This window comes from Melanerpes formicivorus, unplaced genomic scaffold, assembly GCF_026170545.1.
Source record: "Melanerpes formicivorus ecotype bairdi unplaced genomic scaffold, bMelFor1.0.p_v2 SCAF_10, whole genome shotgun sequence".
Classification (NCBI taxonomy): Eukaryota; Metazoa; Chordata; class Aves; order Piciformes; family Picidae; genus Melanerpes; species Melanerpes formicivorus.
The window spans coordinates 23,606,513-23,630,388 of NW_027142362.1; the positions used below are offsets into that span (position 1 = coordinate 23,606,513).

Genomic DNA, 23,876 nt, shown 5'->3' on the forward strand with positions numbered 1-23,876 from the left:
GAAGGCTGAGAGCCCTGGGACTGGTTAATCTGGAGAGGAGAAGGCTGAGAGGGGACCTTATCAGGGTCTATAAATATCTGAGGGGTGGGTGCCAAGATGAAGGTGCCAGGCTCCTTTCAGTGGTGTCCAGCGACAGGACAAGGAACAATGGGTACAAGATGGAACCCAAGGAGGTTCCACCGCAACATGAGGAGAAACTTCTCTACTGTGAGGGTGCTGGAGCCCTGGAGCAGGCTGCCCAGGGAGGCTGGGGAGTCTCCTCTGGAGCCTTTCAAGACCAGTCATGGAGATGGGACATGGTTTAGTGTTGACCCTTCAGTGCTGGGTCGAAGCTTGGACTGGATGATCTTTGAGGTCTCTTCCAACTGGATGTTTTCTGTGTGATTGTGTGTGTTCCTGTGTGACCTGCCCCAGCTGATCCTGCTCTGGCAGGGTGGATGGGCTCAATGGTCCCTGGAGGTCCCTTCCAAACCCTCCCATTGTGTGATTCTGTGAAACACAGGAATTAAAAGTCCAGCTGTTAGACACAATTGATTCCTACAGATCAGGGAGACCATGAGAAGAGAATCAATCCCTCTGAGCAGCACAGAAACCTTGCTTCAAATGCTAATGCCTGAAGAGATATGCTTCAGCAAGCCACCGTAACAGATTAGGAGCAAAAACCTAGGTGAAAACGCAGCAGCTTTTAAAATAGAAGCTAAAAGAAGCTTAGAAAGAAATCCCTGCAGGAAAAAAACAGTGGAGATTGCTTAGAGACAGCACATGGAGACAATATAAGGAGAGAAGGTGCATCATTCATGTGCAAAGACCTGAGAGACTGAAGGAGGAGGCCAAGATGGCTGAGCAGCAGGGGGACAGGATTGCAAGAAGCCAGATGACATCCTTCAGAAAGCTTTAGAGAATAAATTTCAATAGATTAGATGTCAAGTTGGGCCAGAAAGAACTTGAGGAGGACTGGCAATGACATTACAAGTAACAACAAATTCTTCCTCAAACAAATCAGGAGCTGGCAGACCTGAGAGAACTTGTGGGGTCAGCACGTGGCCAGGGAACGACAGAACAAGGGCACTCAGGGACCTGCTTTGCATTTGTGCTGAGGAGAAGGGAGGGGAGAGCTTTCCATGGCGGCCAGTCACCAGTGCTGTGCCCCAGGGAGCAGTGCTGGGCCCTGTGCTCTTCAACATCTTCATTGATGATCTGGATGAGGGGAGTGAGTCAGTCATCAGCAAGTTTGCAGCTGACACCAAGCTGGGAGCAGATGTTGGTCAGTCAGAGGGCAGAAGGGCTCTGCAGAGGGACCTCGACCGACTGGACAGATGGGCAGAGGCCAACAGGATGGCATTCAACAAGTCCAAGTGCCAGGGGCTGCACTTTGGCCACAGCAACCCCAGGCAGAGCTCCAGGCTGGGGTCAGAGTGGCTGAGAGCTGCCAAACAGAGAGGGACCTGGGGGTGCTGATTGACAGCTGCCTGAACATGAGCCTGCAGTGTGCCCAGGGGGCCAAGAGGGCCAAGGGCATCCTGGCCTGCATTAGGAATAGTGTGGACAGCAGGAGCAGGGAAGTCATTGTGCCCTGTGCTCTGCTTTGGTTAGGCAGCACCTTGAGTCCTGTGTCCAGTTCTGGGCCCCTCAGTTTAAGAAGGACATTGAGAGACTTGAAGGTGTCCAGAGAAGGGCAACAAGGCTGGGGAGAGGCCTTGAGCACAGCCCTGTGAGGAGAGGCTGAGGGAGCTGGGGTTGTTTAGCCTGGAGAAGAGGAGCCTCAGGGGTGACCTCATTGCCCTCTACAACTACCTGAAAGGTGGTTGTAGCTAGGAAGGGGTTGGTCTCTTCTCCCAGGCACCCAGCAACAGAACAAGAGGACACAGTCTCAAGCTGTGCCAGGGGAGGTTTAGACTTGAGGTGAGGAGAAAGTTCTTCACCCAGTGAGTTGTTCGTCATTGGGATGTGCTGCCCAGGGAGGTGGTGGAGTCCCCATCCCTGGAGGTGTTCAAGAGGAGATTGGATGTGGCACTTGGTGCCATGGTCTAGTCATGAGGTCTGTGTTGATAGGTTGGACTTGATGATCCTCGAGGTCCTTTCCAACCTAAGTTATACTGTGAGGCTGTGAGAATGTGATACTTTCCAAGGGAGCTGGAGGAACTCTCCATCTCAAACACCACTAGGAGGGCTGATGGAAGGGTCAGACACATGAACAGCAGTGTGCTGCCCTTCACCCAGGACTTCTCAAGGAACTTAGGCATTCAGGTGTTCCATGGCTTACAGATAATCTCTCACAAGTTACCCTGATACTGGGAGGTGGCAAATTTGATGCCAGGATTTAAAAGGGGCTCCATCTGAGCAGCTCCTAGCAGTAAGTCAGAAACTTGTAGTAGGCAAACTGAAGGTATGGTAAAGCATGAAACTCATGAATGGAGCAGTGATACCTCACGGATGGAGTAGCAATACTCCACAGAGGGAGTAGTAATACTCCATGGATGGGGCAATAATACTCCATGGATGGAGCACCAATACTCCATGGAGTAATAATACCTGACTGCCACATTTTAAAGGGAAGTCCTGCATTGCAAACCTGCTACAGAACTCTTAAGAGGCAAAGCAAATAGGGGACAAAAATCCTTGCCTGAGAAATCAAGTGGTTAAAGGGAAAAGAAGGTAGGTTGGTGGTGGGACATGACCTGTGGAGCTCTGCTGTGGCAAGTGCCTGGACTCCTGTTGCTCAGAGCGTGATGTGATGTGACAGGATGAGGGGCAATGGCTTTGGACTGGCAGAAGCTCAATTTAGGTGAGACATTAGGAAGAAATTCTTCTCCATGAGCATGGTGAGGCACTGGAACTGGTTGCCCAGGGAAGTTGTGCAGGCTCCAAGCCTCAAGCCACGCTGCATGGGGCTTTGAGCAACCTGCTCTAGTGTGAGGTGTCCCTGCCCATGGCGGGGGTTGGAACCAGATGATCTTTAAGGTCTCTTCTAAACTGAACCATTCTATGATGCTACAAAATGTTAGTACAGACTGAGGGTAAAGAACTGCAGAACGACCTCAGGACATTTTGCCCCTGGATACTGAAGTGTCAGACAGAACTCATGGTAGATAAAGTTACACACCTGGGGAAAATGATCCTAACTCCACCTGCAAAACAATGGCTCTAAGCAGACCAGTTCCACTGAGATCTGGCTACCCAAGAAATGTAACCTCAGAGGTCAGAATGAGCCCCAAGAGCGAGCCACACTCTTGTAGTCACACACTTCCAACTTGGATGCCTTTTCAGTCCCCTCTGCCTATTAAAAGCACACAGGAGAAAATAAACCTAGTCAGAAGTTCAGGAAAGGGACCTGAAGCACTGTGTTACAGGTTGGGGGGGGAGGGGCACAGCTTGGCCTTCGCTGGGCCTGCTGAGGCTTAGTGTTGAGGGGGAGGTTTTGGAAGGCTTGGCGTGGTTGAGGCCTGTTGGGCTCAGCTGAGAAGCTAGGGCCAAACTGATTCTGTTTGGGTAGATACTCCCTTCTCTCCCCCTGAACACCCTTTGTATCTCAGTGTATAGTGGTAAACAGTATTTCTATTTAACCTCCACCTCTGTGTGAGTGCTCTTGTTTCACTCCTTTGGGGTAAAACACCTTCCTGTCTGCTCAAACCAAGCCACACTGCTGTGACTTTGGAGTCTGGGAAAGAGGAAGCAGCAACGGTCTCCACAATGAGGAGTGGGACAGTGACTATCCACTGCTTCAGGCAGCTCTGGATATTAGCAGCAAGAGACACTAACACAGAGCAGGTCCAAAACAGTCAAAAGAAAAAAGAAAGGAGGATTTTTCCCTGGTAATTTGTTTGCAGAGCCTCTGGATGATGAAAGTTGCTGTAGGTTAAAGAGGATGCTGGCAGGGTTCCATGGCAGAGAAGTGGTCTTGGTAAACACACAGTAACCACTGCAGAGCCAAGAAGTTCCCCAGGAACAGGCTTTTGGAGGCAGAGAGAATGTGGGACAAGACTCCTCCCTGCTTGCCTGTTCTGCTTGTGGTCCCTCCTGGGGAGAGGCTGCCAGGCTAGGCTCACTTTTGCCCTGCCTGCCCTCACACACCTAACAAGCTGAAGCTAACACTGACTTTGATCCTTCCGCAGCTGTTCAGGTAGCTACATTTGCTCATTATTACCACGTCCTGCTTTCACTATCAGATGCAGTTGATTTAACACTCTCTGTGCTGCAGTCCTAACACAGCCATGCCACAGCTGTCCATATGAGCACAATTAAAATGGAAACACTCCAAAAGCAGAAGCTGGCTCATTACAGAACCTAAAAAACCCAAACACTTGGGAGCTGTTGCCTTCAATATTGCTGTTTTTCTGTCTCCTCTTAATACTTACTAGACTCAGTAACCCATGAAATAAACTCCTGATGTTGAAATGAAGGAGGCTGTTGTTCCCTAATCACTACCCCAGCTACTTCTGCAAGGTAGAGGAATTTCCCTCCACCCCCTTTGGAAAGCCTCCAGGGAACCTTTCACCAGGTTATGGCCACAGGCAACAGGCACATTATTCATAAAGCAGGGCAACAATGAACAAAAACCAGCAGAAGTCTGGTTCAGAATTCACTGCAAGGAAGTCAGCCAGGGGGATCCTGTTCCAACAAAGAAACTGGAGCAGGGCTGCTTACCGTCAGAGAGCGTGCGCACCACGACGTCCTGGGTGGAGACTCCAGGGCCGTGCTTATTGTAAGCCACCACTCGGAAGCTGTACTCTGTGTACTTCTTTAAGCCATTGATGGTGTAGGAGAGCCCTCCCACATCAACATCCTGCCCAGGAAGGAATACAGAATACAGAAGTCACCAGGTTGGAAAAGACCTCTGAGATCACCAAGTCCAACCTATCACCCAGCACCATCTGATCAACTCACCCATGGCACCAAGAGCCTCACCCAGGCTCTTTTTAAACGCCTCCAGGGATGGGGACTCCACCACCTCCCTGGGCAGCACATCCCAGTAGCCAAATACTCTTTCTGGGAAGAATTTCTTCCTACCATCCAACTTAAACCTCTCCTGGCACAGCTTGAGACTGTGTCCTCTCCTTCTGTCACTGCTTGGCTGGGAGAAGAGACCAACCCCCACCTGGCTACAGCCTCCCTTCAGGAAGTTGTAGAGACAAAGAAGGTCTCCCCTGAGCCTCCTCTTCTCCAGGCTATACAACCCCACATGCCTGTCAAGGTCAGAACCAGGTTTGCTGCTATGAGAGATGTCTTAATTTCAGTAGAGTCCTGCTCAAAGTGCCAAGCAGGAACGACACCTCTCTGAGGCACCTGCAGATCAAACCCACAGCTTACATCATAGAATCATGGAGTCAGTTAGGTTAGAAAAGATCTCCAAGATCATCAAGTCCAACTGCAACCCAACTACCATGACCACTAAACTAGATCCTGAAGTGCCATGGCCACAGGTTTCTTGACCACCTCCAGGGCTGGGGACTCCACCACCTCCCTGGGCAGCCTCTTCCAATCCCTGACTACTATTGCAGCAAAGAAATTTTTCCCTAATTCCAACCCAACCCTCCCCTGGCACAATCTGAGGTTATTCCTTTTCATCCTAATGCTGATTACTTACACCAGCCTCACTGCAGCCTCCTCCCAGGGGGCTGTAGAGAGCAATGAGGTCTCCCCTCAGTCTCATTTTCTCCAGACTGAACAACCCCAGCTCCCTCAGCTGCTCCTCATACAACACCCTCCAAACTCCTCACCAACCTCATGGCTCTTCTCTGGACATGCTCCAGAACCTCAGTGTCCAGCCAGATGTTAGCAGTGAACTGTGAGAGAAAATTCTACTGACCTAACTGAAGTCACAAGCTGGACACTGCTTCCCTAAGTGAGGAGGGAGCTGGCAGAGCAGCTATGAGGAGAGGTTAATGCTACATTTTGCATGGTGGGATGCAGAAGTAGAAAAGGTAATTTCATCACCAAATCCCAGAGCCCAAGCACAGGGTGGGGGATCAGAAGGGACCCTGAGGTGCTGGTTGCTAGCTGGCTGAACGTGAGCTAGACTGTGCCCAGCTGGCCAAGAAGGGCCAACAGCATCCCAGCCTGGATCAGCCAGCAGGACAAGGCAAGCGTGGCCAGCAGGACAAGGCAAGTGATTACACTCCTGTGCTCAGCACTGGTGAGGCCACACCTTGAGTACTGGGTCCAGTTTTGGGCCCCTCACTCCAAGAAAGACATTGAGGGGCTGGAGAACATCCAGAGAAGGGTAACAAAGCTGTGGAAGGGTCTGGAGAGCAGGGCTGGTGAGGAGCAGCTGAGGGAACTCGGCGTGTTTAGCCTGGAGAAGAGGAAGCTGAGAGGAGACCTCATTGCTCTCTACAGCTGCCTGAAAGAGATTGAAGCCAGGGAAGGGTTGGTCTCTTCTCCCCAGTAACAAGCAACAGGACAAGGAGGAACAGCCTCAAGTTGCATCAGGGAAGGTTTAGGCTGGACATGAGGAACAAATTCTTTGCTGAAAGGGCTGTGAAGCCCTGGCACAGGCTGCCCAGGCCAGTGATGGAGTCCCCATCCCTGGAGGACTTTAAGAGCCTTGCCGACGTGGTGCTGAGCCATGGTTTAGCTGTGACCAGGCAGTGCTGGGCTCAGAATGGGACTCCATGGTCTTGGAGGCATTTTCCAACTTTAATGATTCTGTGAAGAAAAGAAGAGAGGCTGCAGATGGCATTGTGCCCCAGGCAGGAAGAGCTGGCCCCGTACCTGCTCAGTGTCCTGCCCCTTCTCCATGTAGTAGAGTTTGTAGTTCTGGATCTCGCCGTTGCCGGAGAGCGGCGTCTCCCAGGTGACCGTGACAGAGGTGGGGGAGCTGGCGTGGGCTCGGATGTTGGGTGCTGGCCCAGGAAGCTGAACTGCAATGTAAGCATGAAACCCTGTTAGTCACCAGCCTCACCACTAACAGCTGCTGTAGCTAATCCACTTCACCACAACCAACTCCACCTGGGCATTTTCCCCACATCTCAGCGTTTCATGGCATGGTTTTGAGTGCTGCCAGAGAAACAGCAGCAGTTGGCTTTGGCCTGTTCCCCTGGAAGGAACTAATTCCTGCAGGTAGCTTCTTCCTGGGTCAGCTTCCTTTTGTCCTGAAGGATCTGAACAAATGACAGACTTTGCATTTTCTCAAGCCTTTCCTTTTCTCTCTCAGGCAGTATCAATTCAGAACAACAGAACACTGAAAGGATTTAACAAGCAACGTCCTATCGGTTCTCCTTGGTGGGGAGAAGGAATCATGTAAGGACACCAGCCTGGAACGTCATTTTGGAGCTATGGTCTGCAAGTGCAACTTCTTGGGTGAGTTTGAGGCCAGGTTGGATGAGGCCTTGAGGCCTGGTTTAGTGGAAGGTGTCCCTGCCCATGGCCCTGGGCAACCTGGTCTAGTTGGGGCTGTCCCTGTGGACTGTGGGGAGGTCGGACTGGATGACCTTTGGAGGTCCCTTCCGGCCTGGACCATTCTGTGATTCTGTGTTCAGTAAGGTGTAGTACAAGGTCCTGTATTTAGGTTGGGGCAATCCTCACTATCAATACAGGCTGGGGGATGATGCAATTGTCATCAACCCTGCAGAAAAGGTCTTGGGACTGCTGATGGATGGAGCTGGACATGAGCCAACAGTGTGCATTTCAATATCTGAAGGGGACCTATAGGCAGGCTGGGAAGGGACTGTTTAGAAGGGCTTGGAGTGACAGGATGAGGGACAATGGTTTGAAACTGGAGCAGGGGAGACTCAGGCTGGACATCAGGAGGAAGTTCTTTACCATGAGGATGGTGAAATACTGGAACAGGCTGCCCAGAGGCATCGTTGAGGCCCCGTCCCTGGAGACATTCAAGGCCAAATCTGATGTGGCCCTGAGCAACCTGCTGTAGTTGGAGGTGACCCTGCTGAGTGCAGGTAGGGAGTGGTCAAGATGACCTTTGAGGGTCCCTTCCAACCCCCTGCAGCCTGTGATCCCCCATCTGCCAAGCTTGGAGCTTACCCTCGGGCTGCGTGGCCACCTTGAGCGGCGCGGAGCTCTCGCCGGGGCCGTGCCTGTTCTGCGCCACCACCCGGAAGGTGTAAACCGTTTCCGGCATCAGGTTTTGGATCACCACCTGCGTCTCCCCAGGACGACTCGTGTTCTCAACACGCTCCCTTAGGAAACAAAAGGGTTGGGTACAGCAACAGTCACTCAGTGGGAAGAGGGTCTGTGAGGGGGGAAAAGCAAGGAGTGGTCGGCACCAAGGTGCGTCCCCCTGGGGTGTGGCTCCCGTTAGCGACGCTGGGCTGACTGCACACTCAAACAGCAGCAGCCCACAACTGCTGGGGACAAACAGCCTCTAACTCTGGAACCTGCCCAGGGAGGTCAGGGATGCCCCCTCTCTGAAGGCTGAGAGAATTGGGGCTGTTCAGCCTGGAGAAGAGAAGGCTCCAGGGAGACCTTAGAGCAACCTTCCTGTACCTGAAGGGGGCTACAGGAGGAACTTTTGACAAGGGCTCGGAGTGACAGGGCCAGTGACTCTGAGCTGGAAGAGGGAAGACTGGGACTGGAGATCAGGGAGAAATTCTTTCCAGTGAGGGTGGAGAGACACTGGAACAGTTTGCTCAGGGATGCCCCCTCGCTGGAGGTGTTCAAGGCCAGGTTGGATGAGGCCTTGAGCAACCCGGGCTAGTAGGAGGTGTCCCTGCCCATGAAGTAGACGATCTTCAAGGTCCCTTCCAACCTAAAGCATTCTATGATTCTATGAACTTCCCTGAGAAAAGACAACACAAACATAAAACCACAAAACCTACCCTAGGTGCTCCTGCTTTGCAGGGAGGCTGCACTCCATCATCTCTGCAGGGTTCTTCAAACCCTCACCATTCTGTGATTCTGTGACCCCACCTCTGGCTTGCCTGCCAGTGCCTGAATGTGCTGAGGCCCAGTACCTCTGCTCAGCTCAGCAAAAAGGCTGAGATTTTGCGAGCTGAACTCCAAGATGAAGCTGGGAGAATACACTTGGTGTACTGAGGCAACCAGGAGTTGCCTCAATTCTGCCTGGGTTTACAGGCAGAATCACAGAAAATCACAGAAACATTCAGGTTAGAAAGGACTCTGAGGATCAGCAAGTCCAACCCAGAACTCTGCAAGGGTCACCCCTAAACCATATCCCCAAGCACCACATCCAAATGATCTTTAAACACCTCCAGGGTTGGTAACTCCACCACCTCCCTGGGCAGCACATTCCAATAACTCTCCAGGTCAGGATTCTTCAGCCCTGGAGAGCCATGGGGTTCTTGGCAGGTTCTTCTGGAGCTCAGGATGGAGGAGGAGGGTAAAAGATTAACCAGCAGCTAACTCCAGCCTGCATTCCCCACACACCGCTCTTGCCACACGAGTGCTCACAGAGCTCCCTCCAGGTAAGGACACCTCCAGATTTGCCCTGCTCCCTGCAAGCACAAACCAAGCAGGGGTTACACAGAGGAAATCAGAAGCTCCCCCACTGAGAAAATCAAGGGAGAGTGTGAGTGCCTGGCTGAGAATCCCTCCCCTTTTGTCTGCCAGACTTTGTTTAGCTCTACAGCAGAGGGCAGACGCTTCTCGTCCCCGTGATTAGCTGCTATTAAATCATTTTTAATGCAGGAGCCCAGGCAAAATTATTCCCCAGTCTCCTCCTTCCTACCTCCCAGCCACAAGGCTGTGATTTAGATCAAACAAAAATATGCCCAAATCCTCATTTTTGATGTTTTGTCCTTTCTTTTTCCTTTACTGTACACAACCAGTGTGGCTCATTGAGCATCACCTGGTTGCAAACACTCTGAAAGCCCTGTTGATTTCCATGATCACCCTGCACCTCTCAGAGAGGGAAACAACACACTCACTGGAACTACAGAGCTCTCTCCACACATTTTTCCAGACTATTCTGTTTTGTTTGGGGTTTGTTTTTTCCCTTCCTCTCATGGAAGTGGAGCTAAAATGGCACTGCATAACAGCTTCACTTATTGCACATCCTCATTCATTTCCACCCTCAAACGAGCAGCAGCAGCAGCAGCAGAGCAGGTCTGCATTTGAAATGGTCACAAAAGATTTCCCTTCCTTTAGGAAGAAATCATATTCTGGTTTGAATATTCTGTTAAAAAAAGAAAGCTTGGGGGGGGGGGATGGTTGTTTTGTTGTTGGGGTTTTTTCCCCTGTGATACAGAAGCTGACAGAGAAATGAGAGACACACTAAGGCATCAGACCTGCCACATGAGAGGCGTGGACCTGCTGGAACAGGTCCAGAGGAGGCCACCAAGATGATCAGAGGGCTGAAGAACCTCTCCTACAAGGAGAGGCTGTGGGAACTGGGGCTGTTCAGCCTGGAGAAGGCTCCAGGGAGAGCTCAGAGCTGCGTTTCAGTATCTGAAGGGCACCTACAGGAAGGCTGGGGATGGGCTGTTCAGAAGGGCCTGGGGGGACAGGACGAGGGGCAGTGGTTTGAAACTGGAGCAGAGGAGATTAAGGTTGGACATCAGGAGGAAGCTCTGCACAGTGAGAGTGGGGAAATACTACAACATGTGGTTGAGGCCCTGGAGACTCAAGGTGGCCCTTGGGCAGCCTGATCTAGTTGGAGGTGTCCCTGCTGACTGCAGAGGGGGTGTTGGCCAAGACAACCTTGGAGGCTCCCTTCCAACCCAATGCATTCTATGAATCTTCCCCCCAGAGAGGCTGATTAGGCACTGGGATGGACTGCCCAGGGAGGTGGTGGAGTCACCATCACTGGAGGTCATTAAGGAAAGACTGGATGTGGCACTTGGGGCATGGTTTAGCTGAGGTGGTGGTGTTAGGTCAGAGGCTGGACTTGGAGCTCTCAGAGGTCCTTTCCAGCCTCAATCATTCTGTGAACCTGTGAAAATGAACCTGGGGGGCAGGGAAAGAGAGAACTATTTCCCCTCCTCAAGTTCCCATGTTTTATCTAGTGTAAAATGTTTGCCTGCAAACACATTTGCAAATGGGTGCTTTCCTTTAAGATCTATCTGAGATGGCATTTGGAAAGGCAGGGTAAGTGCCAGCTGATTCACAGCTGTGCAGCAATATTCCTCTCCCATTGACATGCAAAAATCTACTGGGCTCTCCTGCCTCCTGTGTAAATGCACTGCCTGATTTGTATCATAGAGATCAGCACTCCAAGGTTGTTCTTTCAGATTGCATTATACAAACAACAGCCAAAAAATAGTATCAACCCCCAGATTACTTTAGTGGAACAGCCCCCATTTGTCACCAAATAAAGAGACACCTCAGAGCATGGCAATTTCCAGTAATAACCAGGAACTGTTGCCTTCCCTCCCCACAGTGTGTTAAAAATATGGTGAGATTAATCTAATTAAGTGCTCCATGAATCTCTCATTTATGCCCTTTCTCAGGGAGCCTCAAGCACCTTTTATGAGCTGTGATGTGTTTAGGTAGGCATAATAGGTACCAAAAGCAGATGGTCTGGATGGGGAACTGCATTACCCTGCACAACATTATGACTCTTCTAACTCATCCCACTTTAATCCCCAATTAAAGAGCTTTGTAAACTAGAGCCAAGGTTTGAAATACCTATCAGGCACCTAAGGGCAAAAGCCAACAGCTCCAAACCAGCCAACAGGAGTTAATCTGGAAAGGTCAGGTGGGCTGAGGAGAATCTCCTGAGGTTCAGTAAGGCAAGGTGTAAGGTCCCACACCTAGGTCAGGGCAGCCCTCAGCAGCAATCCAGACTGGGGCTGATGAGGCTGAGAGCAGCCCTGCAGAAAAGGACTTGGGGGTGCTGGTGGGTGGGGAGCTGGACAGGAGCCAGCAATGGGCACTGGCAGCACAGAAGGCCAAGGGCAGCCTGGGCAGCATCAAAAGCAGCATGGTCAGAAATGGAGAGAGGGGATCCTGCCACTTTACTCTGGTGAGACCTCACCTGGAGTACTGCTCTGCAGCCCTTAACACATGAGGGACATGGACCTGCTGGAGTGGGTCCAGAGGAGGGCCATGAAGATGACCAGAGGGAGGCCACACCTGGAGCAGTGTGTGCAGTTCTGAGTTCAAGAGTGACAGGGAACTGCTGGAGAGAGTCCAGCAGAGGACCACAAGGATGCTGAGGGGCCTGGAGCATCTCTGTGAGGAGGAAGGCTGAGAGCCCTGGGGCTGTTAAGCCTGAAGAAGAGCAGCCCCAGAGGGGACCTGATCAATGCTCAGCAAGAGCTAAATGGTGGGGAGCAAGAGGCTGAGGCCAGACTCTTATCAGCATTGCCCAGTGACAGAACAAGGGGCAATGGGGGCGAGCTGGACCAGAGGAGATGCCACGGGAACAGAAGAAACAACTTCTTCACTGTGAGGGTGCTGGAGCCCTGGAGCAGGCTGCCCACAGAGGTTGTGGTCTCCTCTGCAGAGATTCCAAATCCACCTGGACATTGTGACCCTGGGCAAGCTGCTGTGGGTGACCCTGCTTTAACAGGGGGGGTGGACTGGATGATCCCCAGAGGTCTCTCCCAACCCCACCATGCTGGCTGGATAGTCTTGATTGTGTTATGTCTCTCTACAGCCCTTTCAAGATGGTCTGGAGACATCAGGACATCTAATCACCTTATGTGTGGGGTTTTGCTTTTCATCAGCCTGATTTCAAAGGAAAAGGAATCAAAGGTTCATTCTGATCACTGCTCAAATAGAGAGGAGACAACCCACAGGTTGCTAAGAGGACCCAGTAATGCATGAAAGGAAAATGGTTCACGTAGGCAAAGTTGTAATTGTAGGAGGAGATGGCACAGAGGCACTTAAGGCCCAGCAAAGATCTATGGTCATGTATAATTCAGGGACTACAAAGTGACCACTTAGGCAGTGGTTCAGAAGACTGAAGAGGAAAGGAGGGATGCACACCCAAGCTTTAACATCAAAACCTGCTGACTTCCAGCTGCTTAGGTGTGTGTGGCACACTCCCCTCGCTGCCAGCGAGGGCCACCCAACCAGGCAGAAAGGGCCAACATCAAAGTGGTAAAGAGAACTTCTCTCCTCCTTTCCTCCTCTGTTTTATTTTGCTGTTCTCATTCTCCAATGCAGGCTGAAAGGATTGCAGAGTGCTTTCATACCCCTCTGTGAACTGTGTGAGACCACCTCTCTCTTTAATGATGCACAACAAAAACCTTCCAAAAAGCAAAGGAGTGGGGTAAAGTTGAGAGAAAAGGGAGGATGTGCTAATGAAAGGCCTTCAGAGCCTGCTTTGAAGCCTGATCCAGAAGGACACTTCAGCAAACAAAGATCTCATGAAGTCAGGGTAACTATCTGCTCATCCATAAGCACCAGCTGAAGCACTCTGCTGGGGAAACATTCTGTGGACTGTGTCAACTCAAGACCAGAGGGCTGCTGGGCAAGGACTGGACACAGCAGTTTCAGCACCTAGGATTGCCTCAGGAGTTAGTTCGGGACCTGCTGAGCCACTTGGATATCCACAAGTCCATGGGACCAGATGGGATCCATCCTAGGGTGCTGAGAGAGCTGGCAGATGTGCTAGCTAGGCCACTCTCCATCATTTTCCTCCAGTCCTGGCTCACAGGTGAGGTCCCAGATGACTGGAAACTGGCCAACGTGGTCCCCATCCACAAGAAGGGTCGGATGGAGGAACCTGGAAACTCCAGGCCGGTCAGCCTGACCTCAGTGCCAGGGAAAGTGATGGAGCAGATTATCCTGGGGGCAATAACTGTGCACCTGAAGGGTGGCCAAGGGCTCAGGTCCAGCCAACATGGATTCAGGAAGGGCAGGTCCTGCCTCTCCAACCTGATCTCTTTCCATGATCAGGTGACTGCCTGGTGGATGTGGGGCAGGCTGTGGATGTGGTCTGCCTGGACTGCAGCAAGGCCTTTGCCACCATCCCCCACAGCAAACTGCTGGCCAAGCTGTCAGCCCCTGGATTGGACCATTACACTCTGTGCTGGGTTAGGAACTGGCTGGAGGGCCGGGCCCAGAGAGTGGTGGTGAATGGTGCCACATCCAGCTGGAGGCCAGGCACCAGTGGTGTCCCCCAGGGATCAGTGCTGGACCCTGTCCTCTTCAACATCTTCATTGATGATCTGGATGAAGGGGTAGAGTCAGTCATCAGCAAGTTTGCAGATGACACAAAGTTAGGGGCAGATGTTAGTCAGTTAGAGGGTAGAAAGGCTCTGCAGAGGGACCTCGACCGACTGGACAGATGGGCAGAGTCCAATGGGATGGCATTCAACAAGTCCAAGTGCCGAGTGCTGCACTTTGGCTACGGCAATCCCATGCAGAGCTATAGGCTGGGGTCGGAGTGGCTGGAGAGCTCCCAGACAGAGAGGGACCTGGGGGTGCTGATCGACAGCCACCTGAATATGAGCCAGCAGTGTGCCCAGGTGGCCAGGAGGGCCAATAGCATACTGGCCTGCATTAGGAATAGTGTGGCCAGCAGGAGCAGGGAGGTCATAGTGCCCCTGTACTCTGCTCTGGTTAGGCCGCACCTTGAGTCCTGTGTCCAGTTCTGGGCTCCTCAGTTTAAGAAGGACATTGAAACACTTGAGCGTGTCCAGAGAAGGGCAACAAGGCTGGGGAGAGGCCTTGAACACAGCCCTGTGAGGAGAGGCTGAGGGAGCTGGGATTGTTTAGCCTGGAGAAGAGGAGGCTCAGGGGTGACCTCATTGCCCTCTACAACTACCTGAAGGGTGGTTGTAGCCAGGAGGGGGTTGGCCTCTTCTCCCAGGCAACCAGCACCAGAACAAGGGGACACAGTCTCAAGCTGTGCCAGGGGAGGTTCAGACTCGAGGTGAGGAGGAAGTTCTTCACCCAGCGAGTCGTTCGTCATTGGAATGTGCTGCCCAGGGAGGTGGTTGAGTCATCGACCCTGGAGGCGTTCAAGGGGAGATTGGACGTGGCACTTGGTGCCATGGTCTAGGCATGGGGTCTGTGTTGATAGGTTGGACTCGATGATCCTCGAGGTCCTTTCCAACCTAAGTGATACTGTGATACTGTGATACTGTGAGGTATTGACCACAGATTATGGGGATTCCTCTGACCCTTTGTTCTGCAAATGCTTTGGGTCCAAGAGGAGCATTTGCCAGTTTTCTATGACACTGCACAGAGTGGAAGGGGATGCATTTTGTTTCCTCAGAAATAATACAGGAGGAGACATGAAGCCATCTCCAGGATGGCACTTTCTGAAAACCCACTGGTTCCAACCAGGGGGGTGAAGGAAAGGCAAGAACAAGAACAGCTGGCAAGATCCCACCTATTTTCTGGGTGAGGCCAACCCCAGGCACAAATGCAGGCTGGGTGAAGAAGAGTGAGATGAGAGCAGCCCTGAAGAAAAGGCCTTGGGGCTGTTGATTGCTGAGAAGCTTCCCAGGAGCCAGCAGTGCCCTCCTGCAGCCCAGCAGGCAGCTGTGTGCTAGGCTGCAGCCAGGGCAGTGTGGGCAGCAGGGCAAGAGAGGGGATTCTGTCCCTTGCCTCTGCTCTGCTGAGACCCCTGCCTCCAGTTCTGGTGCCCCCAGTGTAAGAAGGACACAGAGCTGCTGGAGTGAGTCCAGAAGAGGGCCACAGGGATGATCTAAGGGATGGAGCAGCTCTGCTGTGAGGACAGGCTGAGGCAGCTGGGGGTGTTCAGCCTGGAGAAGAGAAGACTCCAAGGGCACCTTAGAGATGCCTGCCAGTACCTGAAGGGGTCCTGCAGGAAGGCTGCAGAGGGACTACTCCTGAGGGTGTCTGGAGACAGGCCAAGGGGGAATGGTTTGAAGCTGAGGGAGGGTAGGCTTTGATTGGATCTTAGGAAGAAGGTCTCTGGTATGAGGCTGGGAAGATTCTGGAAGAGGCTGCCCAGAGAGGCTGTGGCTGCCCCCTCCCTGGAGGCGTTCAAGGCCAGGCTGAATGAGGCCTCAGACAACCAAGTCTGGTTGAGGGGTGTCCCTGCCCATGGCAAAGAGGTTTGAGTGAATGGTCTCTGAGGTCCCTTCCAACCTAAGCCATTGTATGATTCTATGATTCAGTAAGAATGAACATTGCCAAAGTAAGGCAGCAGTATGAAAAGCAGCATTTGGGAGACAAAGAAAACACTACCAGCTGCCTCAGCTGATGGTCCTGAGCCTGGCCAAGATGTCTGTCCACAGAATTAAGAGAGAGTGGCAATTCACCCTACAATAGTTGTGTGGCTTTTACTCTCTTCAAATGACTTCCTGAACTCTGAGTCCCATGCTCTAGCCAGCAAGCAGGCAGACAATTTTCTCCTGAGTAAGAAATCTGCTCAGCAAGCTAATTTGCAATTAATTAAGCACTGCTCCAAGTGTCTGTCAGCTCCAACTTCTTCAAAATGATCACAACCATTCCAAACAGTCATCCTGAGTAGCAGATCCCACCAGGAAGGAAAATGGGTGGATGCAACTAAACCATCAGGGTAACAGCTCAAAGCCTCTCAACTGCTTCAGGCCCACAGGGTCCCTGTTTGCAGGGATTGAGAGGAGAGCACCAACACCTATGCCATGATTCTCCCTACAGCTACAGGGATGTGAGCATGAAGTGACTGCTGGCTCTCAGCAGCACATGGCTCCTCTGCAGGACGTTTCCATGCCCACTGTGGATGGCACAGATTCTAGCAGTGACAGTGTTCCTGAAGAGCTGTTACAGCCCAGGCTTGCTCTTAGCCTCCCAGCAGCCTGCTAAAAGCAGGTAGCAACTGTTCACAGTCAGTCAAACACAGGCACAGGCACTGCCCATAGGAGTAGTGTGTGCAGCAAGCGCACAGCAAACCTCTGACCAGGGTGCAGGAGGGATGGGAGCACAAGGCCTCAGGCTCCACAGCTTGGGAGACTTGGAGCATCAAAGACTTAAGGTTAACAGTGCTTCTAAGCAAAGCCAGCATGAAGAAGGGTCAGGACTTTTGACAGGGGCTTGGAGTGATAGGATGAGGGGGAATGGATTGAGGAGGGGAGATGTAGGCTGAAGATTAGGAAAGAAATCTTTCCAGTGCAGGTGGCGAGACACTGGAGCAGTGAGGGTGGTGAGACATTGGAGCAGTAAGGGTGGTGAGACATTGGAGCAGTAAGGGTGGTGAGACACTGGAGCAGTAAGGGTGGTGAGACACTGGAGCAGTAAGGGTGGTGAGACACTGGAGCAGTGAGGGTGGTGAGACACTGGAGCAGTAAGGGTGGTGAGACACTGGAGCAGTAAGGGTGGTGAGACACTGGAGCAGTAAGGGTGGTGAGACACTGGAGCAGTGAGGGTGGTGAGACACTGGAGCAGTGAGGGTGGTGAGACACTGGAGCAGTAAGGGTGGTGAGACACTGGAGCAGTAAGGGTGGTGAGACACTGGAGCAGTGAGGGTGGGGAGACACTGGAGCAGTAAGGGTGGTGAGACACTGGAGCAATAAGGGTGGTGAGACACTGGAGCAGTGAGGGTGGGGAGACACTGGAGCAGTAAGGGTGGTGAGACACTGGAGCAGTAAGGGTGGTGAGACACTGGAGCAGTGAGGGTGGGGAGACACTGGAGCAGTAAGGGTGGTGAGACACTGGAGCAGTAAGGGTGGTGAGACACTGGAGCAGTGAGGGTGGGGAGACACTGGAGCAGTAAGGGTGGTGAGACACTGGAGCAGTAAGGGTGGTGAGACACTGGAGCAGTGAGGGTGAGGAGACACTGGAGCAGTGAGGGTGGTGAGACACTGGAGCAGTAAGGGTGGTGAGACACTGGAGCAGTAAGGGTGGTGAGACACTGGAGCAGTGAGGGTGGGGAGACACTGGAGCAGTGAGAGTGGTGAGACACTGGAGCAGTGAGGGTGGTGAGACACTGGAGCAGTAAGGGTGGTGAGACACTGGAACAGGTTGCCCAGGGAGTAGCCATGGATGCCCCTTTCCTGAACACGTTCAAGGCCAGGCTGGATGAGGCCATGAGCAAGCTGATCTAGTGGCAGGGAGGTTATAATGAGATGATCTTTAAGGTCCCTTCTAGCCCCAGACAATTCTATGAATCTATGCCAGAGCATGACTCCATCCCAAGGGTTTTAGCCCACCTCAATGTTTCTGTTTCTGTGATTCTGTTCAGGCATTGGAATGTGCTGCCCAGGCAGGTGGTGGAGTCACCAGCACTGGGTGTGTTGAAAGGTGGTTTGGATGTGGTGCCTGGGGATATGGTTTAGGGGTGAACCTTGTAGAGTAGGGTTCTGGGTTGGACTTGGTGATCCTGAGGGTCTTTTCCAACTTGAATGTTTCAGGAGCTGAACATGAGCCAGCAGTGTGCCCAGGGGGCCAAGAAGGCCAAGGGCATCCTGGCCTGCATCAGGAAGAGTGTGGCCAGCAGGAGCAGGGAGGTGATTGTGCCCTGGGCTCAGCACTGCTTAGGCCACAGCTTGAGTCCTGTGTCCAGTTCTGGGCTCCTCAGTTTCAGAAGGACATTGAGAGACTTGAAGGTGTCCAGAGAAGGGCAAGGAGGCTGGGGAGGGGTCTGGAGCACAGCCCTGTGAGGAGAGGCTGAGAGAGCTGGGGTTGCTTAGCCTGCAGAAGAGGAGGCTCAGGGGAGACCTTCTTGCTCTCTCCAACTCCCTGAAGGGAAGTTGTAGCTAGCTGGGGGTTGGTCTCTTCTGCCAGGAAAGCAGTGACAGACAGAGAGGACACAGTCTCAAGCTGTGCCAGGGGAGGTTTAGGTCAGATGTTAGGAAGAAATTCTTGCCAGCAAGAGAGGTTGGCCCTAGGGATGTGCTGCCCAGGTAGTTGGTGGAGTCCTCATGCCTGGAGGTGTTTAAAAAGAGCCTGGATGAGGCACTCAGTGCCACGGTTCAGTTGATTAGATGGTGCTGGGTAATAGAATAGACTTGATGATCTTGAAGGTTGTGGTGGTTTGAGCCTTAACTGGGAGTTAAGAGCTCAGATGGAGGCAAGGCTGAGAATCTCTTCCCCCACTCCCCCCTCCTCTCTCCCAACAGAAAAAAGGAAGGAGTAAATCCACCAAACAATAATTTGGAGTCAGCTTGGAAGTAGAGAGGTAAAGAGTTGTCTTTAAACAATATATATATATATATATATAACAATAACAGGTAAGGTTCACAAGGGCAGGGAACAAGGATGGATGGGAGGGGGACAAACAATAATAGTAATACAAAACCAGTCTCTCTCTGAAGAGGCACAGAGGCAGCAGGGAGAAGGATCAGGCCTCACCACGTGGCAGAGAAGCAGGAGGGCAGCTGCAGTAGCTCCCATCCAGGAGAGGCAGGAGCCAAAGGGAGCTAATGGCTGCAATGTCCTCCCTTTTCTACCCTAGCTGGGCATGGAGGGGGGAGTGGAACAGACTCAGCTTCCCAGGGGGGGAAATGCCCTCCTGCAGGGAGGGCAAAGACCCTGCGAGCCCTCCCTCCCTCCCGCTGAATGGGCGTTAACCCACCACAAAGGTCTTTTCCAACCTGGTTAGTTCTGTATTCTGCTGCTAGGAAGCACTTCAGACATTTGAGATCTTTACCTGTTTATACCTTCCTTGGTGTAGAAGATTGAGTAGGTGAGGTTGTCTCCTTGAGGGTCCGACACGGGCGTCCGCCACGTCAGCCTGATGAAGCGAGTGGAGACGAGGGTGGCCACGACGTCCCGTGGGGCTGAAGGCAGTGGTCCTGTTGTAGCTGGTGCTAGATGGTCATTAGTGGCACTGGTCAGTGAAGTGGGAGGTAATGTTGGGATGGCAACATCTTGTCATGTGCAAACATTGGGGAAGAATATGAAGGGCAAACACCACCACGGATTTTTGTGTGTTTTTTTTTGGTTTGTTTATAAAAGAAAGAAAAAAGAGAACAGGGAAAAAAAACAAAACACAAAAGAAATAAACAAAACCACGATGGGAAACAAAAGGAAATGAACACACACAAAAAAGGTCATTAAACTGAAGGCTGACATGCAGGCAGAGGTAACTACTGAAAACTAATGGGGGAATACTCAAGGACACATCACTGTCGAGGCAAGCAGACCAGATCTCCACTGCAATGGAAGTGGCAAAGGGGGAGGGAAGGGTGAAAGCTGAGGGCAAATGAAGACCTCAGCAGAGGACATACCAGCAGCAAACAATACTTTCATGTCTTTGGCAACCAGATGCAATAGCAATAAAGCAACCCAACTTGTATGTGTTCCAAAATCCACCCAGGCCAAATGTTCTTTCATCAGCAGGCAGAATGAATTGATACTGTTCTCAATCATTAGAAACAATAAATAATGAACAGACAAAATCCATTTAAGAAGTGGAAACTCATCCAGGTCTGTGCCATCAAAACCTGAAATCGATTCACCTGGTAACTGCTCTCTGAACCGGCTGGGTTCTACCGCTGGCACTGGTGGCACACTGCCTGTGGCATTGGGAATACAGATCCCTTCCTTTCACTCTGGGCCATCCTTTTTCTTTCCATAGTGCCCTTCCTTGCTCTCATAACATGCAGGGCATCATCTCACAGAGCTCCTAGCAAGGATGAACAACTCTTGCTTTGTGTTCTCCAAAGCCCTGACAAACTTGGTCGTGCTCAGCCCTGAGCATCCTCCTGCTTCCCTGCTTTCAAGCCGGGATAAGCAGCCAGGATTATTGCATTAAGAGGTTGGCAAGTTAACAGCACAAGCTGAAACCTACCAAGAGCTGCCCTCCAAATCCTATTAAAGCAATCCAGCCAGCAAATCTAACAGTAATATTTGGAGCAGCTGGACCCCAATTACCAGAGAGTGTCACAAGAAGCACAATTAGTAACTAAATCCTGAAGCTCAGGGTACCTTGGATGTTTCTCCACTCTGAACTATTTACCAAGCTTAAGCCACCTGATGGTGTTTTCCACACAGCAATCTATGCTGCTTTGTTCACTTAGGAATTACAGGAACAAACTAAAATGGCTCAGCTTTGTTTTTTCCTCCAGGACCAGTGGAGCATGTTGAGCTGCAGCATCTCCACCCAACTAGCAGAACACTTGGGCTTGTGTCTCCACGGGCACAACCCACCCCCGACCCGAGCAGAAGAGGTTGCCTGAAGGACTGAACTTTGAGGCAAATGCATGAGAACATCTCAGCTGCACTAAGAGACCTAGCACTAAGAGACCTATCAGTATCAACAACTCTGGTTTCACACCCCAAAAGCCTTGTCAGCCAAAGTGTCATCTCACACACAGGTCCTGAGTTGGCAGAACTCAGGCTTTGATTAGTATTTCGTGGCCCGCTGCAGGCGATGGTGGAAGAACAAACCTCCTGCGAGCTGTTTGCTTTACTCAGACTTGCACAGTGTAGCAGAAGTGTGGGCAGGACTGTGAGACACCTCCTGGCTTCCCACTCAACACCACTTTACACAGCACCACACACACACAAGGGTTTGCTTCTGGGCACCAAAGACTACCACAAACAAGTCCCAGCTCCCTGGGGCCATGGGCAATGTCCTCCCTCCCTGGCTTGTTACTGTTCCATTGCATCTTCCACCTTTCCTGAAGCCCTCAGTCATGTTTCATCTCCTCTCAGACACTGCCCACCCTGCCAGCTGGGCAAGCTTCCCTTCCCCCAGTGAGTACTGGTGTAAATGCCATCACCAATTTCCTGCCAGCTTAGTGATACGGGGTTTTGCTTTTATGCTAAAATCAAGACTCTTCACTTCCCTGCAGGACTCTGCAAGACTCCTGGAGCCAGGAAGAGGGATATTTTGGTACTGAAAATATTGACCACAGGAAGTCAAGTACTCAAGAAGATCTTCTTAATTATCCTTTCCACAGATCACAACCCAGTCTTCTCCAGCACCCCTCTCCCAGTCAGTAGCCCACACCAGCAACTTCACAGTCATAGCAAAACCTGAGCTATTGTTCTGGTCCTGTACTTAGGTTTCTCATAGAAGTGCAGCATGGTTCAGCTCAGACAGGGCCCCAATGTCCCTGAGGACAACCTTGCTACTGCAGACTACTCAGTACAGCAGATCTCACCCCACAGCTTCAGCCCTTCGCTGATGGTGCAGCACAAGACACCAAAGAGCAACAGCAGCAGCTCAGGGCTGAGAAGCTTCTAGCTCAAGTTATTGGCACTTAGAGTTACCTCTGTAACCCTACTCCAACCAACACCACCATTTCTCAAAGCAGTGAGCACCAGGGTGTGCTGTGGCTAGCTCCTGACACCAGTGCTGGATGATGACCCAGCAGCAGAGATGCTCTCCAGTATTTGCTATTCAGAAATGAAGACCTTTGTGGAGAAACCTGAGTCAGTAGCATCCTCAGCTGACACAAGCCTTGGGTGACCAGAGCTGACATGACCCATGCTGAGGAAACTGAGGAAGGCATTTGGCATAATCAGGACAACAAGCTACAGGAGAAGAAACTTCAGCATGACCACAGGCCATGGGCAATCCCATGGGCAGCTGCCCTCACAGGTAGCTGAGGTCAGGAGAGCTCACTGATCTTCAGGGACAAACCATTCACAATCCCACATGAAGAAAACAAAGCCATGGCAAGGCAGCAGCTAGCTGAACAGGGAGAACCCTGGCCCAGCTTCAGCACAGAAAGTGTAGAGGAGGCAAAACTGGAGAACAAAATGGCCAACCAGACAAAATACAGACACACCACCCAGGCATGCAGAGCTGGAACTAGGAAAGTCAAATCCAGACTGGGTGGGTGGCTCTTGGGGTCGGTGGAGAGCTGACTAGCCCAGCAGGCTCCCAGTGCCATGCTGAATGGGATTAAGACCAACTGGTGGCTTGGGTAAAGAGTAGCATTACCCAGAGCTTGATTCTGGGACAGAGAGTTTCATGATCTCAAAGGTCTCTTCCAACCTGGTCAATTCAATTCAATTCAATTCAATTCAATTCAATTCAATTCAATTCAATTCAATTCAATTCAATTCAAGTCTAGTCTAGTCTAGTCTAGTCTAGTCTAGTCTAATCAGTGACCTAGAGGATGGGACAAGAGAACATCTGGTTTACAGGTGGAAGGAGTGGTAGATACATGGGCAGAGAGAGAGAGACACACCAGGTTGGGCTGGTGGGAACCTGAGAGTTCACCACTGAAAAATGTGGAGCCCTGCAATGGGGTCAGGGAATCATCCCAACTAGCACAGAGTCACAGAATGGTAGGGGTTGGAAGGGACCTCCAGAGACCATTGAGCCCAACCCCCCTGCCAGAGCAGGATCACCCAGGGCAGGTCACATCCAGGTGGGCCTTGAAAGTCTCCAGAGAAGGAGACTCCACAACCTCTCTGGGCAGCCTGTTCAGCACCCTTCACAGCAGTTTCTCCTGGTGTTGAGGTGGAACTTCCTGGGTTCCAGTTTGTATCAATTACCCCTTGTCTCTTCTCCCAGGCAAGCAGCACCAGAACAAGAGGACACAGTCTCAAGCTGTGCCAGGGGAGGTTTAGACTCGAGGTGAGGAGAAAGTTCTTCACCGAGCAAGTTGTTGGTCATTGGGATGTGCTGCCCAGGGAGGTGGTGGAGTCACCATCCCTGGAGGTGTTCAAGAGGGGATTGGATGTGGCACTTGGTGCCATGGTCTAGTCATGGGGTCTGTGGTGCCAGGTTGGACTCAGTGATCCTCGAGGTCTCTTCCAACCTTAGTTATACTGTGAGACTGCGATACTGTGATACTGTCTATCACAGGGCACCACTGAAAAGAGCCTGGCACCTTCACCTTGACACACACCCCACAGATATTTACAGACATTGATCACAGTCTCACAGTATCACCAAGGTTGGAAGAGACCTCAAAGATCATCAAGTCCAACCTATCACCACAGACCTCATGACTAAACCATGGCACCAAGTGCCACATCCAATCCCCTCTGGAACACCTCCAGGGATGGGGACTCCACCACCTCCCTGGGCAGCACAGCCCAATGGTGAATGACTCTCTCAGTGAAGAACTTTCTCCTCACCTCCAGCCTAAACTTCTCCTGGCACAGCTTGAGACTGTGTCCTCTTGTTCTGGGGCTGGTTGCTAGAGAGAAGA

The 23,876-nt window shown here is 51.7% G+C and overlaps 1 protein-coding gene across 9 annotated transcripts in view; it reads right to left on the reverse strand.

Annotated features, from left to right (window-relative positions):
• Positions 1-23,876, reverse strand: part of NEO1 (neogenin 1) — a 328,814-nt gene that overhangs the window by 57,677 nt on the left and 247,261 nt on the right. For 5 of the 9 annotated variants that reach the window (XM_068144291.1, XM_068144283.1, XM_068144285.1 and 2 more), the window contains exons 8-11: positions 19,409-19,628; positions 7,981-8,135; positions 6,712-6,860; positions 4,645-4,783 (exon numbers count right to left, since the gene is read on the reverse strand). In XM_068144291.1, coding sequence (XP_068000392.1) covers positions 4,645-4,783; positions 6,712-6,860; positions 7,981-8,135; positions 19,409-19,628 — 663 coding nt within the window. The remainder of the gene's footprint in view (positions 1-4,644; positions 4,784-6,711; positions 6,861-7,980; positions 8,136-19,408; positions 19,629-23,876) is intronic. The other 4 variants (XM_068144292.1, XM_068144287.1, XM_068144290.1 and 1 more) reach the window with 1 other exon arrangement.